This window comes from Camponotus vicinus, unplaced genomic scaffold (genome assembly GCF_025532165.1).
Source record: "Camponotus vicinus isolate PSW18456_S1 unplaced genomic scaffold, iyCamVici1.0 SCAF_4, whole genome shotgun sequence".
Lineage (NCBI taxonomy): Eukaryota > Metazoa > Arthropoda > Insecta > Hymenoptera > Formicidae > Camponotus > Camponotus vicinus.
In genome coordinates, this window is record NW_028141976.1 from 15,010,148 (window position 1) to 15,026,340 (window position 16,193).

Consider the following 16,193-nt stretch of genomic DNA (forward strand, 5'->3'; position numbering starts at 1 on the left):
ATAATTGTTAAAGTAGAATACATATGGACCTCTTAATAGAAAGATAATCTATTATGTATGTATGTGCACTTCTATAAGTATAAAAAATTTTGATATTAATAAGTAAACATAAAAAACATATGTGATTTTAATTTGTTATTGATATAATATATTCAGACATTGACTCAATGTATGTAAGGTGGTGTGTGCCATGGCTTTAAGAACTAAGAGATCTGAATCCAAATGTAAATCTGAATTCTCGATCGACTGTGCTAGAGCAAGCTTGTGTTTCTCCACTTTTCTTAATTGTTCCTGACAATTGGCAAAAGCATCTAGCACTTCCAGTTTAACGACAGGATTCCTGCTTGAATTCCCAGAATGTTCTCGAGGTGGCAATGGAGGATGGCTGCTGGCTATAGCTCTGGTATACATCTCTGTAACTGCTCGGAGTTTATCCACCCATTCCTGACGTGCTCTTGCATCCGTAGCTCGTAGTTTGATCATGTCACCTAGATGAGAAATATAAACTTGAAAGCTAAAATCTTAATTAACACATCTGTTTTATTCAAAATTACGCGAAAAATAAGTATATAGAAACTTTGATTTAAACTTTAATTTATATTGGATATTTACCTGTAGCAGAATTAACTGTGAACGTGTTTGAATCCTCATCGCTGGGGGCTATGACGGCTCCCGCTAAATATATTGAACACCGTGGCCTTTGATTTTTCTCAGATTCGCTGAGAAAGTAATGCAATTCACCGGTCTCGGGACTCAGGATAAACCAACGATACTGCCAGCCCTTCATGGCATTCGTGTATTTGTGCAGTAGACCCTCATAGGGATGTCTTATTTGTACGTTCATTATTTTGTTCTCGCTGCCTTTTCCTCTTGGAAGCCTTTTATTTTGCGAACGGCGAGACCTTTTCCTCGGGAAATATGTCATCTGAGCTAACGCGATCGCACTCAAGTGACACATTCAGAAAGGTTAGGATAGGACTGTCGTAAGATAGGTTAGAAGAAAATTCGTATTAAGTTAGCCGGAAATTTTTCAGCCAACCAAAAATCTCCTTATGGAATCGTTTGTATTTCGTATGAAGATGTTTGAAGTGTGATTAAAAACGTTTGTGAGTAATTAGAATAATTATAAAAAATTAATCATTTTTACAGTATGTAGTTAGCCAACATAACTAAATATTAAAAATTCTCCTTATGAATCGTTTGTATTTCGTATGAAGAGTTTTGAAGTATAATTAAAAAGGTTTGTGAGTCATTCGTTTAATTTTAATTAAATTTTTTTATATTGTGAAGTTAGCCGGAAGCTATATAAAATAGACGCCGTCCTATGATTGGTCGATTTGCTTATGGTAAATACTAAAATTTTCTCATGTGTACTGACTTAAAGTGTAAGCAAAACGAGCAAATTTATCTCTTTTGTAACTTTTAATCCATGACTAATTTATTATTAATTCCGCATAATCGCATAATATATCATGGATCGTGGATAAGCGTAGATAATTGAAATATGTTTTTCTACCAATAAATAAGTAAATCTTTTATAATTGTTTTATAATGTAGTCGTCATTCAGAAAATGATCACAATTTGTGATTATGTATTTAATTGTTATTTTATATTCGCTTTCAAATAATAAACTATATAATAATAAAATTTATATAAAAAGATGGTAATATATGTAATCCAATTAATTATAATTGACAAAATAATTTCTTGTCAAAAAATAAAAGTAAAAAATATAGAAGAATTTTTTTTATAGCTTGTATAAAAAATCAGTTTTATGCTAAGTATATTATAATTTTCTGGACTGTAGTAATATTTGATACATCTTCGTGTACAGAGTTTACTCAGACTTTTCAAACGTTTACGTTTACGCTATGACGTACAAACGTCTTTTAAACGCTGCAATGTTGCAATTTTTGTTCTACAAACTCTTTACTAATCGTTTTTAAACTCTCGACGAACTTCCACAAACGTTCATGTAAACGCCAAACAAACGTCTCATTTTTGCCAGGGTAGTATTGCAGTAATTTAAATGATCAGACATTTTTTTATATTACTCTTAGTAGCGGTTGTCAAAAAGATAAATTTTCTGTTGAAAAAACAAATTAAAAATTAGATACAAATTTTAAAAAATAGAAAGAAAATTTGTTAAGAAAATTAATTAAGAAATTTTGTTAAGAAAATTTTTTCCATCAATGTATTTTGAAATAGCAAAGAAAAATATTAATTAACCTAAAATAACAATTACTATTTTGACAATTACTTTTTCGATAAACGAAATGAAGACAAATCATTTTAAATAAAGTTATTTTTATTTTATTCTTTTTTAGTATATTTATTTATAAATAAAATATTCAGAAATATGTATTTCAGTATATTTATATATTAATATTACTTACCTCGTTCATGATGCACTTTCCGCATTCACAATGGTCTTTACGACATACGGTTTTTCTCTGTCTTACTTTACGTCCACGACTACGACAGACGTAAGAGCTCACGTCTAGTTCTCTGCCATCAGCCTAAAAGCCATAGACCTTATAAGTATGGACTGGCAATTGCCTATAGTTTCTGTAGAGAAGCAGTGTCCGGAGGAGGTTAGAGAGAGAAACATACTTTTTAGTACTTCTCTCTCTACAAGTGTCCGGACACTGTCCGGACACTTGTAGAAAGAGAAGTACCAAAAAGTATGTTTCTCTCTCTAACCTCCTCCGGACACAGTCTGATACGTATTGCCAGTCCATATCTGTAAGGTCTATGCTAAAAGCATATAAGGGCTGCGGTCAAGAAGACGCTGAGAATGCTTCGAAGCGTTTTGATTGTTTAATACGCTACTCTACCTCTCTAAGGCCGGTATTCATAGTCCGTTCTTATATTTAAGATCGTCTTAAGAATCCATTCAACCAATCAATGACCGCATTGCAGCTATTTGATTGGTTGAATGGGTTCTTAGGACGGTCTTAAATATAAGAACGGACTATGAATACCGGCCTAACTCTACCGTTTTTTAACGTAACCTTACGAAAAGTTATGTTAGTAAAATCTAGTGATAAATTTAGTAACATCGAGAAGAAAAAATATCGATATAACAATTAATCGAACATAAAAGCATCGGATAAATAATCGATTTCTTACTAAAAAAAGCATCGATATTCAAATAATCGAGTGATTTTTGCCCATCCCTAATCGGAACACTGCTATGAATACCGGCCTAACTGAAGGATCGAAGATACCTTGTCCAGTCATAATCGGGTAAGTTTCCTTCGACGATGTTATATTAAAATATGTTCGGCTCGTGTCGCGCGTAGTAAAGAAAAATATCGAAAAAAATGTGTGTACATCGATGCTCATTGATGGAGAATTGATATGAGAATTCTCATTGGGTATCGGATTTATCGGGTTTTCTTCGTCTGTATTTTTTTCGTGCTTTTTTACAATCAAGATATTTTATTTCACGCGCAAAAACTGCAGCCCGGACGAGCAAACTGTTGCTTTTTGTCCATCTCTTTCATAGATGTAGTATAAATGTTACATATTCTTCATTCGTATTAAGTTAGCCGGAAATTTTTCAGCCAACCAAAAATCTCTTTATGGAATCGTTTGTATTTCGTATGAAGATGTTTGAAGTGTGATTAAAAACGTTTGTGAGTAATTAGAATAATTATAAAAAATTAATCATTTTTACAGTATGTAGTTAGCCAACATAACTAAATATTAAAAATTCTCCTTATGAATCGTTTGTATTTCGTATGAAGAGTTTTGAAGTATAATTAAAAAGGTTTGTGAGTCATTCGTTTAATTTTAATTAAATTTTTTTATATTGTGAAGTTAGCCGGAAGCTATACAAAATGAACGCCGTCCTGTGATTGGTCGATTTGCTTATGGTAAATACTAAAATTTTCTCATGTGTACTGACTTAAAGTGTAAGCAAAACGAGCAAATTTATCTCTTTTGTAACTTTTAATCCATGACTAATTTATTATTAATTCCGCATAATCGCATAATATATCATGGATCGTGGATAAGCGTAGATAATTGAAATATGTTTTTCTACCAATAAATAAGTAAATCTTTTATAATTGTTTTATAATGTAGTCATCATTCAGAAAATGATCACAATTTGTGATTATGTATTTAATTGTTATTTTATATTCGCTTTCAAATAATAAACCATATAATAATAAAATTTATATAAAAAGATGGTAATATATGTAATCCAATTAATTATAATTGACAAAATAATTTATGTCACAGAATATCGGAAGGCTTACATCAAAATGCGAGAGAGAGGATGGCATATATCAATATGAATCCATTGCTGATGTTGTAAGAGCAAAAATAGATATCTCTGTAGATTTTATTATTTTTGCATCCGAAAACTTGAAAGTTGCCCATGCCTTATCGGAAATAAGTCTTCTTTTGTATTTTCAAATATATATAAGCGCACATTTTTAGCATATTCTTTTATGTTATCATTTATTTTGTTAATTATTATTGATTACTTTGTTAATTATTGTCAATTAAGAAGAAATATATATTTATATAGCAAAAATTATATATTAAATATTACTACAGTCCAGAAAATTATAATATACTTAGCATAAAACTGATTTTTTATACAAACTATAAAAAAAATTCTTCTATATTTTTTACTTTTATTTTTTCACAAGAAATTATTTTGTCAATTATAATTAATTGGATTACATATATTACCATCTTTTTATATAAATTTTATTATTATATAGTTTATTATTTGAAAGCGAATATAAAATAACAATTAAATATATAATCACAAATTGTGATCATTTTCTGAATGATGACTACATTATAAAACAATTATAAAAGATTTACTTATTTATTGGTAGAAAAATATATTTCAATTATCTACGCTTATCCACGATCCATGATATATTATGCGATTATGCGGAATTAATAATAGGCCGGTATTCATAGTCCGTTCTTATATTTAAGATCGTCTTAAGTTCATCTTTAGATATTGTATGTATCATTTCATTGGCTATGGATTATCTGAAGATGAACTAAAGACGATCTTAAATATAAGACCGGACTATGAATACCGGCCATAAATTAGTCATGGATTAAAAGTTACAAAAGAGATAAATTTGCTCGTTTTGCTTACACTTAAAGTTAGTACAAATGAGAAAATTTTAGTATTTACCATAAGCAAATCGACCAATCACAGGACGGCGTTCATTTTGTAAAGCTTCCGGCTAACTTCACAATATAAAAAAATTTAATTAAAATTAAACGAATGACTCACAAACCTTTTTAATTATACTTCAAAACTCTTCATACGAAATACAAACGATTCATAAGGAGAATTTTTAATATTTAGTTATGTTGGCTAACTACATACTGTAAAAATGATTAATTTTTTATAATTATTCTAATTACTCACAAACGTTTTTAATCACACTTCAAACATCTTCATACGAAATACAAACGATTCCATAAGGAGATTTTTGGTTGGCTGAAAAATTTCCGGCTAACTTAATACGAATATATTCTTCGTATCTCTCTTCGCGGGTATTTACCGAGATACGTATATTATTCGCTTGGTGTGTACGCTTCTCAAGTGTATCGTTCTATAAATCAACCGGTGTCCTTTGTTGTTTACGTCACGCAACGTGCGATTACGTCGCTCGCCGGTATCGTTCGTCGTTCAGTAACGTCACAGTATATACAGTAGCGCAACTCCCTGTCGGCACCTTTGAAGTTTGTGTAGCATAAAATGAAATGCGCATGCGCGAAGTCAGCGAGTATACTAGTACTGCCATCTGTACTTTCCTCTCATTCTCTCCTTTGGTTTTCGTTCTCTTTCTAACACATTATAATATGTAATATAAATTAAATTCAATAAAACTTGAATATATGTACATAAAGAAATTGTGAAAAATATAATACAAAATATATAATGCAAATATATATAAAAAATAGTATATATGACATGATGTGAATATTAATTAACCATTTTATATGTCATATATAACTGATAGCAGAAAAGATATATACTCATAATACTCATATATAATTTATAATATATTTACATATTAATACTTATATATATAATTTTTAATATATTTATATATTAATTGTACATACGTATATTTTATATATATATTCAAAAACTTAAAATTAAAAAAAAAACATTTAGATTGAGACTACAATCACTTAAATTTTATTATATAAAATATATATATTTATGAGCAAAATGAATAAAAAAACAAGAAATATATATTTGTTAATAATATATATTTATTTATAAACAGTTGTATTTCGTTAAAAATATTTATTTCACAAACAGACATAATCTTGAAATTAAACTTTTTCTCTCTCAAATCAATCATCTGACCATACCTCAGCTACTCGATCCACCTCAGCATGAATCAGAAAGAGAAAATGAGAGAGTAGAAGAATAGAAACAAGAAAGTGTTTTACATTCAATTAATAAAATACAAATGTGAAATACGTTATAACATATATATCATATAAACGTTTGATGTTTATATGATGTAAACATCAAACGTTTATATGACATATATGTTATAACGTATTTCACACATTTGTATTTTAATTGAATGTAAAACACTTTCTTGTTTCTCTTCTTCTACTCTCTCATTCTCTCTTTCTGATTCATGCTGAGGTGGACCGAGTAGCTGAGGTATGGTCAGATGATTTGAGAGAGAAAAGGTTTAGTTTCAAGATTATGTCTGTTTGTGAAATAAATATTTTTAACGAAATACAACTGTTTATAAATAAATATATATTATTAACAAATATATATTTCTTGTTTTTTTATTCATTTTGCTCATAAATATATATATTTTATATAATAAAATTTAAGTGATTGTAGTCTCAATCTAAATGTTTTTTTTTTAATTTTAAGTTTTTGAATATATATATAAAATATACGTATGTACAATTAATATATAAATATATTAAAAATTATATATATAAGTATTAATATGTAAATATATTATAAATTATATATGAGTATTATGAGTATATATCTTTTCTGCTATCAGTTATATATGACATATAAAATGGTTAATTAATATTCACATCATGTCATATATACTATTTTTTATATATATTTGCATTATATATTTTGTATTATATTTTTCACAATTTCTTTATGTACATATATTCAAGTTTTATTGAATTTAATTTATATTACATATTATAATGTGTTAGAAAGAGAACGAAAACCAAAGGAGAGAATGAGAGGAAAGTACAGATGGCAGTACTAGTATACTCGCTGACTTCGCGCATGCGCATTCCATTTTATGCTACACAAAATCGGGAGAGTTCAGAGTTGCGCTACTGTATATACTGTGGTAACGTTCTCAGTAACGTGAGCGAACAAAGAAAATTGATCTCTTCGACGCGATTTCGATTTTTTTAAGGCGGGACGATTTTGCAACCGTCCACAAGAGATAAAAAATAGACGATATGGCGAATTATGATGCCGATATGGATGCCGAGCAAGAGCAGATTTTTGATAGGTAAGAACAAAGTTAAATGTTATTGCTTGCAAAATATTTTGTGTTGTAAAATCGGAAAGAATATTAATTTTACGGAATATGTATTTATTGTGTATGTATATAATATTTATGGAATATATGATTTTTTACAATTTATATATGCGACTTTAGGAATCTTTAAATCGTAATGTTAAATTTATGTTCATATATATGTAATTTTCATCACATTTATACTTTTTATAATCTTAAAATAATTTTGATGTAACATTTGCACAATATGTATTAAATTTATATCGCACATATCTTTTATATATTTTTTATGTTTGTATATTGTACTTTTTACTAATTTTTATAAATATTTTTTTATTCAGGCCGGATGCAGAGTATAGAATATATGTGAATTGTTTGCCACCAGAGTTAAACGAGGTATATTTTGTTAATTTTAATTGTAAATTATAATTATATCGAAAATTTATATATAAATTTCTTTTTTTAATTTGATATTTTTATATATTTAATTATATATTGCCAATTACATATGTCTCTCATGAATTTTTATATTATATATTATTTATATTTTTGATTGGAATATTTTATCATTCGATAATGATAATACTGTGTTAATATTTAAGGTTGCTATTAGAGAAGTTTTTAATCAATATGGTAGAATTACTGGAATATTTTACCCTCATAATGCCACATGGGCTTATATTACATATAATTCATATCGTGAAGCAGAACGTGCTATACGAGAACTCAATGATAGAAGACCGTTATATTTAAAAGTTACACTTGCGAAAGAAAAGTCTGTTATAAAGGAAGAGGAATTGCAAAGATCACCTGTATCGGAAGCTTCTGGAGGAAGATCAAGAGCAAAAGATGCTACTGCAGAACCATCTGTGTCTACTCACAATGATACAAAACAGTACAATCAATATTAATTATTATTAAGATGTTATTAATTACTATGATTAACAATTATTATTATTCAAAGTTTTTAAATATATCTTATATTAAGTTTTACATTTTATATATTCCTAAAAAATATTTTAAGTATTAAATATAAATTGAGAATATGTATGTAACAAATAGCTTTTATATTTTATATATTTAATGCAAAAGTGATATGGTAGTAAAATATATATATAATTGCAGTCAACAGGGTATGGGTCGTGGTCAAACAATGAATGCACTTTGTAAGCATTTTACATCACAAATGACAATGTCAGGTAGATGTACAGAAAATGGATTATTACCATCTTCTTCACAAGCATCTAATCCTTATGAAATTGAGGAACCTATTCTAAACACAAATAAATTATGGACAAAGTAAATAAATACAATGGTTGTGTTAATACTTATTTTATTTTGCATACTTATTGTATTTTATATATCTTATTTCAGAGGTGTGATAACCATCACAGAAGATGGACAAAGACATGTAACCCTTGGACGTGGTTTTACACGATATGAATTCCCAAAGTCGAACCCTAAAGTTGAAGAATACATTGTAAATGTATTCGAAAAACGGCATAATGTATGTTATAATGATATACAAATGTAGATGATATACAAAATTATATAAAAATTTATAAATTCATATAAATATTACAATGTTGTTCATTATTTATTATTCTGATATTTAACAATTTAGCTGCTAACATAACTTCATTTAAAGAATTACAGAATTAATTATATATAATTATATTTTTTATTTTATATAGGGATTATATGAATATGGAGATGACAAACTTAAGAATGAAGTACAAAAGTGCCTTGTTTGTTCCAATAAAACAAACAAACATTGTGAAAAATGTAATACATATTATTGTAGCATCAACTGTCAAAGAAATGATTGGCCACGACATAAAATCGAATGTCAACGCATACCGTAATTATATACATTATTTATTAAACATAATCAAATATGTTTAATATAGAGTAAATTGTTGTAATAATAAAAATCACACATTTAACTGCAGATGTATTTCTACTGATATTATTTGTACAAACTTTTTATTTTGAGATAAAAATATTGCTTGGATGAAATTTTTGTTTTATTATCAATTGATATCAATTATCAAATAATGTAAACGAGCTATAATATGTTAAAGCATTTGTCCATTATATTTATTCTATATTATTAATCACTTTTCTAACATAGTTAAAATTTCTATTTATGTAACTTGATCTTTTTCAGAAGTTTAGTGGAAGAATCAGTTAAGGATATATCATTATTGCAAATTAATAAAGATGAAAATCAAACAAAGATACCATTAACATTAAATAAAACACAAGTAAAACAATTGCATCTAATGAAGTAAAATTGCGACGACCTAACGCATTTAATGCAATGCAAGCAGAGAGTTCAAATAACACAGATGCAAATACTAATATGCATAAGAATAATGTAGATATTACAAACTGTTCTACTAATAATGGTATTAATGATCGGGAACATTTGTCTATTCATGATAATAATACTAATGTATATACCACTAAAACTGCAGATCAACCTGCATTAAGTACAATGAATACCAATGATTTTTCTAGACAAAATCAGTTGCAAAGATGTAATAATACTAAGGAGGATATTGAGAAGTCGAGAAGAAATGATAGATATTCGACGACATCTAACCAAAATCATTATAGTCGCAATCATAATGGTGCTATTAGGAAAACTATTCCTGATAAAGAAAAATCCGATAATAGTAATTTAAGAAACAAAAATTATAATAGTGATGGATCTTACCAAAAGAATGAACTGCAGATTGATAAAAAGCCTACTATCTACAATGACAGAGAAAATGGACCAGGAAGTAACTCTTCGAGCAGTAGTACTATGGTGGATGAGGATTTAAATTTCTGTAAAGATACATATTTATCAAAAACAGAATTCACAGAAGTACAAATTTTAATATCATTGGATAATAGCGAGTATTGGATAGCCACTTTAAAGGATTCAGATACGCGTAAGAATCTAATGTCAAAGTTACACGACGTTGCAGGAAAATCACGTAACGTGCAACCGATTATCGATGGTGTTTATGCTGTACTTTATGAAGGTATTTGGCACAGAGCTGTGGTAATATCTTTGAATCCTGTAAAAGTTCATTATCTCGATTTTGGTAACGATGAAATATTACAAAAAGATGCCGAGATCAGAGGTATACCTAGAGATATGATTAAAATTCCTCCTCTTGCTAGAAAAATTCGCTTGACACCAGCCGCAAGTGAAAGATGTAAGAATTTCCGATATGACGACATAATCTTTGTTAAACTGGTGTCCATAGATGCTCATAAAACGATTATAGTAGATGTGGAAGAGCAATCAGAACATTTATTTTCACCTGTGAAAAATGCTTCAAATAAGAATACAGCAGAGAAACTTGTACGACAAGAAAACGTACAAGCATCAAATGAAAATCTAAAGGCTTCCATGGTTCAAATACCTAGTATCTTAAATGCTTTTGCTGATTTATTCACTCAGAAAGCAGTTTCTGAATTAGAATTTACGGGTCTCATACAAATTCATGAATCTACACAAGAGAATATTTATAGTGCAACTTTGGGTCTTCAAAATTTTGAGACTGAAGTTGAGATGCTTTTAACTAATTTACAAGATGATTGTGCAAATGCACAAGAATTTGCACATTATAAGTAAGGATATTACATGTACACACAAATATATATTTAAAAAATATTTTATATTGATTAATATTAAAGATCTGCAAATACATTTACTATATATTATATATAAATATTACATAAGCACAGATAGTTGGAATGAATAGAAATATTTTTTTTAGACCACAAGTGGAAGATCTGTTATGTGGCGAAGGAAAAGGTACCTGGTATAGAGGATACATCTTATAATCTTCGACATCATCTGATTTACGTATAATTGCAATAGATGAAGCTCGAATTGTGGAAGTAAATAAAATTATACCATGTCCTGAAAAATACTTAAACATTTATACTATTGGGGTAATATGTGAAGTAAGCCATCCTAATAAATTGAAAGTGAGTATCTTTACTTTATATATTATATAAGATATATTGCTCGCTCGCGCGTGCGCGCACACGCACATGCACATAGACATACGTATATTAAAATATTCTATTACATTGTCCAAAAAGTTATTACAGTTTTTGTTGTTTAAGGTTTGATTATTTTTTTCATATAAAATTGTTTCTTTACGTTAATGTTATATATTACATTTTAAAGCGCAAACTTCGCTCTACATTTTGATAATGATTGTATTTTTGATCATGATGTCTTGATGTCTTTGTCTTTTTACATAATGTTTTTGATACTGGTTTGTATTTTATTAATAATTATGTTTCTGATATTGGTTTGTGTTTTAAGAAATCACAATAACTTCTTGGACAATCTAATATTATACATACAGTTAAAATATTGTAAAACTTATTTTAAATGATTATTTTATAAAATAATTATTAAAAATCTATATACTAAATTTATAAAAAAAAATAAAAGAAATTAAATAAGAATCAATTTTAAAGAATATATATATATATATATATATATATATATATATATATATTTATAATAATATATAATATATATTTATAATAACATATAATAATATATATATATATATATATATATATATATATATATATATATATTATTATTATATGTATATATTATCTTATAAATAAGAATTCATTTTAAAGAATATATATTATCTTAATTAAAGAGAGAGAGAGAGAAAGAGTTATAGAATAGGTTGTATACTTTATTTATATATGTGTTATACAAAATTTAATTTTAATCATTTAATATTGTTGCAAGATGGGAGAAGTATATAAATTCACAGCAATTATGAATGAACAAAACCACAAGCAAGAAAATCTTAAAATAAAAATAATTAAAGACTCCAAACTTTTATGCGAGGCTATAATGAAGTCCTGGAAATCTATGATAAGTAACTTTGATAAATCGTCAGTTCCTTCATTTTCCGAAATAAAGAGTGGATCTCAGGTTTGTTGAATATTAAACATGTTTAATGTTAAAATATATAATCTCTAATTAAATAAAATAATATTTTAAATTATAGTTAAATGGCAAAAGTAAACAGATACATCCAAGGAGATATAAATAGTTTAACAATTATAATATTATACAGAATTTATTTGTTTATTCTTTTTGTTTCTATCTAGTTGTTCAAATTTCTATTTGTTATGTAGACATTAGGGAAATAAAAAGATATATATTTAAACAATGAGAGATGAAATCTGTTTACTCATCCTACTCTAGTTCATATATATTGAAGTAGCTTGCATGTGTGAAGTTGATTCTATTATGTTCATTGATTATTTTAGATATGTCTTACCAGTTATCGAAATCATTATTATATGTTTGCGCGTTCTTTGGATGAAGAGGCAGTAGAATATTATAACACTATCATGCAACGTGTAGCACAATGCGCACGAACAGGTAAAATAATTGATTAATTAATGTATTAATTAATAATTATTAATCAATTAATTGATTGATTAATGATAACGAGGCAATTATTTAATATTGATCAATTATTTTGTCCACTTTGCAGCACCGTATCTATCCTATCCTCCAAAGAATATGCAAGCAGTCATCGCGCCATTCTCTGATGGCAATCGTTATCGCGCGTTGGTCGTAAAAATGCAGAATGATAAAGCACAAATAGTATATACAGATTTTGGAAATGTGGATGAAGTTAACATAAAAGAACTTCAAGTTTTACCGGAAAACTTGGCACTGGTCGGTGATATTCTTATATACTAATGAAAGAATATTATATTAACTCGTTGAATATCGGTTTAATTTCTTTGTCTATACATTTTTTATAGCAACGAAGTTGTTCGGCAAAGATAAGTTTAAAAGATGTTCCTTCCAACGCTTCTATGAATACAAAAGTAGATCTTTTCCTTCGCAAGTTAGTAGGCAATGAAACATCCCTGAAATGTGTATATGAGGGTGATCCATTGAAAAATGGAGTGTATTTGATGACGCCTACAAGAGAAAGTGTTAATGATGAGATAAAGCAGTTATTAATACCAACTTGGAAGCAAAAGGACCATGAGGGTAATTAATTGTAAATTAAGAGACATGCCTAGAAAGTAACATATTTTATTCATTCAAAATTTGTATATATGTACTATATAAATATATCACTTTGTTACCTAATATCTTTCAAAACATAGTTTTTTAAATTTTAGTATGCAAAATACTCTTCAACAAAATTGGCTAAGAAAAATATATTATTTTCCTTTTATATTTCAACTAGTCTTACATTCTTTTAACTTTATATATATATTATTTATATATATATATATGTATGTATGTACACAATATAATCTTACATATATGCTATCATACAATATACAATATATAATTTTTATATAATTATATATTAAATATTTACCTGTTAAAATATGGATTATAAATTTATTTTTTTTCTGATGCAGACAACACTTGCTACATGCTAAGTCATGTAGAAGTTGCCAGTTTAGGACGTGTGGGTGATACAGTAAATGCAATGGTGTTAGATGTACGGGAAGCTGGCACATATATGATGGCTCCTTTTGATATCGAATTGCAAACTCATATTACCCAAGTGATGCCTAAATTGGTAAATATTGGTTAAAAAGTATTTATGTTTTTGTATAATACACATGTAATAATATCTTATTTTGTTCCAGTTAAGAGAATATTGTGAGAAAGTAGAATATTATATACCTAGAAAAGAAGAATTATGTTTGGCACTGTATGACAATGAGTGGTATCGTGCAGCATGTTTGGATCCAAAATAATCCTATACCACAGCTAACATTTTCTACATTGATTATGGCAATATAGCAGAAGTGGAACATAAGAATATAAGATTAATGCCTAAAGATTTCATTACACCTGCGGCAATGGCAAATTTGTATACAGTTGTCAGTAAGTATTAATTTCAGTAAATATAAACAAATAATTTTTCCATTATTCAAACTTTGTACTGTTTATTACAGATTTGGCACCTGTCGACGATGCAGGCAATTATTCACCTGTCATACGACAAAAACTAGCAGAATTAGTACAAACTGAATCGATTGTGAAAATTAAAATCGTGAAGTCTCCGGAAAGCGGAGATTATGAGATAGAATTGGTTGATATTAAAAAAATGTTAATAGAAGAAGGTCTCATACCATCTTCATGAATTTTATTTTTTTTTACATATATTATTAAGGATTATATGATCTTGCGGGAGGATTAAGATTTCACTCTTTTATTTTAAATCCTTATATTGATTCAATTCTATTGACATTTCTTATTTGTTTTAAATCATGGACAGTCATATACTCGATTACAAGATATTATGCAGTTTTATTTTCCATGCGTACGTTTAATGTAGTATTTTGCATTTTGTTTACAAGATCATTATTTTCATATTTTTCATCGCAGAGATATTCTGATTAAATATGGAAGAAGAGTTTTGCAATTTATTAATAAAAAATTAACTCAGTATTTTTTCATTTTTTTATTATGTAAGTTTTCCCTATATTTCCCTATATTTATTATGATTTTAAATTACTCTTTATATTTTATCCGATATCCAATCTAGAAAAAAATGATCACACATACTAGCTGGTTATAGCTATACATATAGGTCCATATTCTGAATCCTCTTTTATCGATAAAAGAGGATTCAGAATATGGACCATAGTTTATATTAGATGTTTAATCGATTGATTTCTTTAAACACATGTATCATGTATAATTATGTAAATCAGAGAGAAGCCTAAGGCCGGTATTCATAGTCCGTTCTTATATTTAAGATCGTCTTAAGAACCCATTCAACCAATCAATGACCGCATTGCAGCTATTTGATTGGTTGAATGGATTCTTAAGACGATCTTAAATATAAGAACGGACTATGAATACCGGCCTAAGAGGGGCCATGCCGTCATTTTTCGTGTGACGGTTTCACTAAGCCGCGCAGTGGCGCCCCGTGGATCCATTTTAGAGCCGACGGAACTACATAGCCAGATCCACTTTTCGATGCCATGGTAAAACCATCGATTGGTGCGTGTCCGGACTAGATCCATAATTGTGGATCAAAATGATGAGAACAATGAGAACATATTATGGGTTTATTAATTGTTTTATTACATATTATTAACTGCGCGTAATCTCTTTTGTTTTAATACATATTATGAATTCGAATAATTGATCATATGAGAAAAAACTATTTCACACTAAAAATATTTATTTATCATAAAATTTTGCGAGACACCTTTATACATATATGTGTGTCGTCACGCAAATATAAAGACGTCTCGCAAAATTTTATGATAAACATTTTCAGTGTGAAATAATTTTTTTTCTCATGATCAATTATTCGAATTCATAATATGTATTAAAACAAAAGAGATTACGCACAGTTAATAGTATGTAATGTGTGTGCGTGCGTGCGTGCGTGCGTGTGTGTGTGTATGGTATGTACGTATGTATGTACGTATGTATGCATAAAAGCGATGCGAGAGTAACATGAGGAAGCGAGAAGGACGAGTGAAATAACAATAAGAGCAAACGAGATAGTGATAGCACGAGCAACGAGGACTCGAGCCTCGAGCTCAAGAATCGGATTTTTCTTGCGCGCTATTATTTTGCTCTCGCTCGCTCCTATGACTGTCTCGCT

General features: G+C 28.2%; 1 protein-coding gene, 3 long non-coding RNA genes and 1 pseudogene across 5 annotated transcripts; 2 read left to right on the forward strand and 3 right to left on the reverse strand.

Annotated features, from left to right (window-relative positions):
- Positions 1-4: 4 nt before the first annotated feature.
- LOC145969788 (oxysterol-binding protein-related protein 11) lies at positions 5-1,094 on the reverse strand. The gene is made up of 2 exons (XM_083096040.1): positions 613-1,094; positions 5-488 (listed from the first exon to the last, which is right to left on the reverse strand). The coding sequence occupies exons 1-2, from the start codon at positions 956-958 to the stop codon at positions 136-138; spliced, it is 699 nt and encodes a 232-aa protein (XP_082952166.1). The 5' UTR covers positions 959-1,094; the 3' UTR covers positions 5-135.
- Positions 1,095-1,500: 406 nt separating this feature from the next.
- LOC145970646 (uncharacterized) lies at positions 1,501-2,859 on the reverse strand. Its single transcript, XR_014438557.1, has 4 exons — positions 2,839-2,859; positions 2,705-2,758; positions 2,398-2,520; positions 1,501-2,087 (listed from the first exon to the last, which is right to left on the reverse strand). It is a non-coding gene; the product is annotated as an uncharacterized LOC145970646 (long non-coding RNA).
- A 1,005-nt stretch (positions 2,860-3,864) lies between these two features.
- On the forward strand, positions 3,865-4,457 carry LOC145971110 (uncharacterized). Its single transcript, XR_014438767.1, has 2 exons — positions 3,865-4,062; positions 4,253-4,457. It is a non-coding gene; the product is annotated as an uncharacterized LOC145971110 (long non-coding RNA).
- Positions 4,458-5,558: 1,101 nt separating this feature from the next.
- LOC145969789 (uncharacterized) lies at positions 5,559-15,017 on the forward strand (annotated as a pseudogene). Its single transcript, XR_014438247.1, has 16 exons — positions 5,559-5,577; positions 7,426-7,524; positions 7,875-7,929; positions 8,136-8,428; positions 8,659-8,832; positions 8,908-9,040; positions 9,228-9,394; positions 9,704-11,163; positions 11,313-11,526; positions 12,323-12,511; positions 12,853-12,967; positions 13,083-13,270; positions 13,360-13,594; positions 13,978-14,141; positions 14,212-14,452; positions 14,524-15,017. The product of XR_014438247.1 is annotated as an uncharacterized LOC145969789 (transcript).
- Positions 13,086-15,072, reverse strand: LOC145969790 (uncharacterized). Its single transcript, XR_014438248.1, has 3 exons — positions 14,249-15,072; positions 13,935-14,133; positions 13,086-13,756 (listed from the first exon to the last, which is right to left on the reverse strand). It is a non-coding gene; the product is annotated as an uncharacterized LOC145969790 (long non-coding RNA).
- Between the last annotated feature and the right edge of the window lie 1,121 nt (positions 15,073-16,193).

Bases quoted from the DNA above. Each gene is read 5' to 3' on its own strand.
- LOC145969788 (XM_083096040.1), bottom strand. From the start codon at position 958: ATGTGTCACTTGAGTGCGATCGCGTTAGCTCAGATGACATATTTCCCG. The intron at 489-612 runs GTAAATATCCAA...TTTCTCATCTAG, and splicing joins CACAGTTAATTCTGCTACAG to GTGACATGATCAAACTACGA.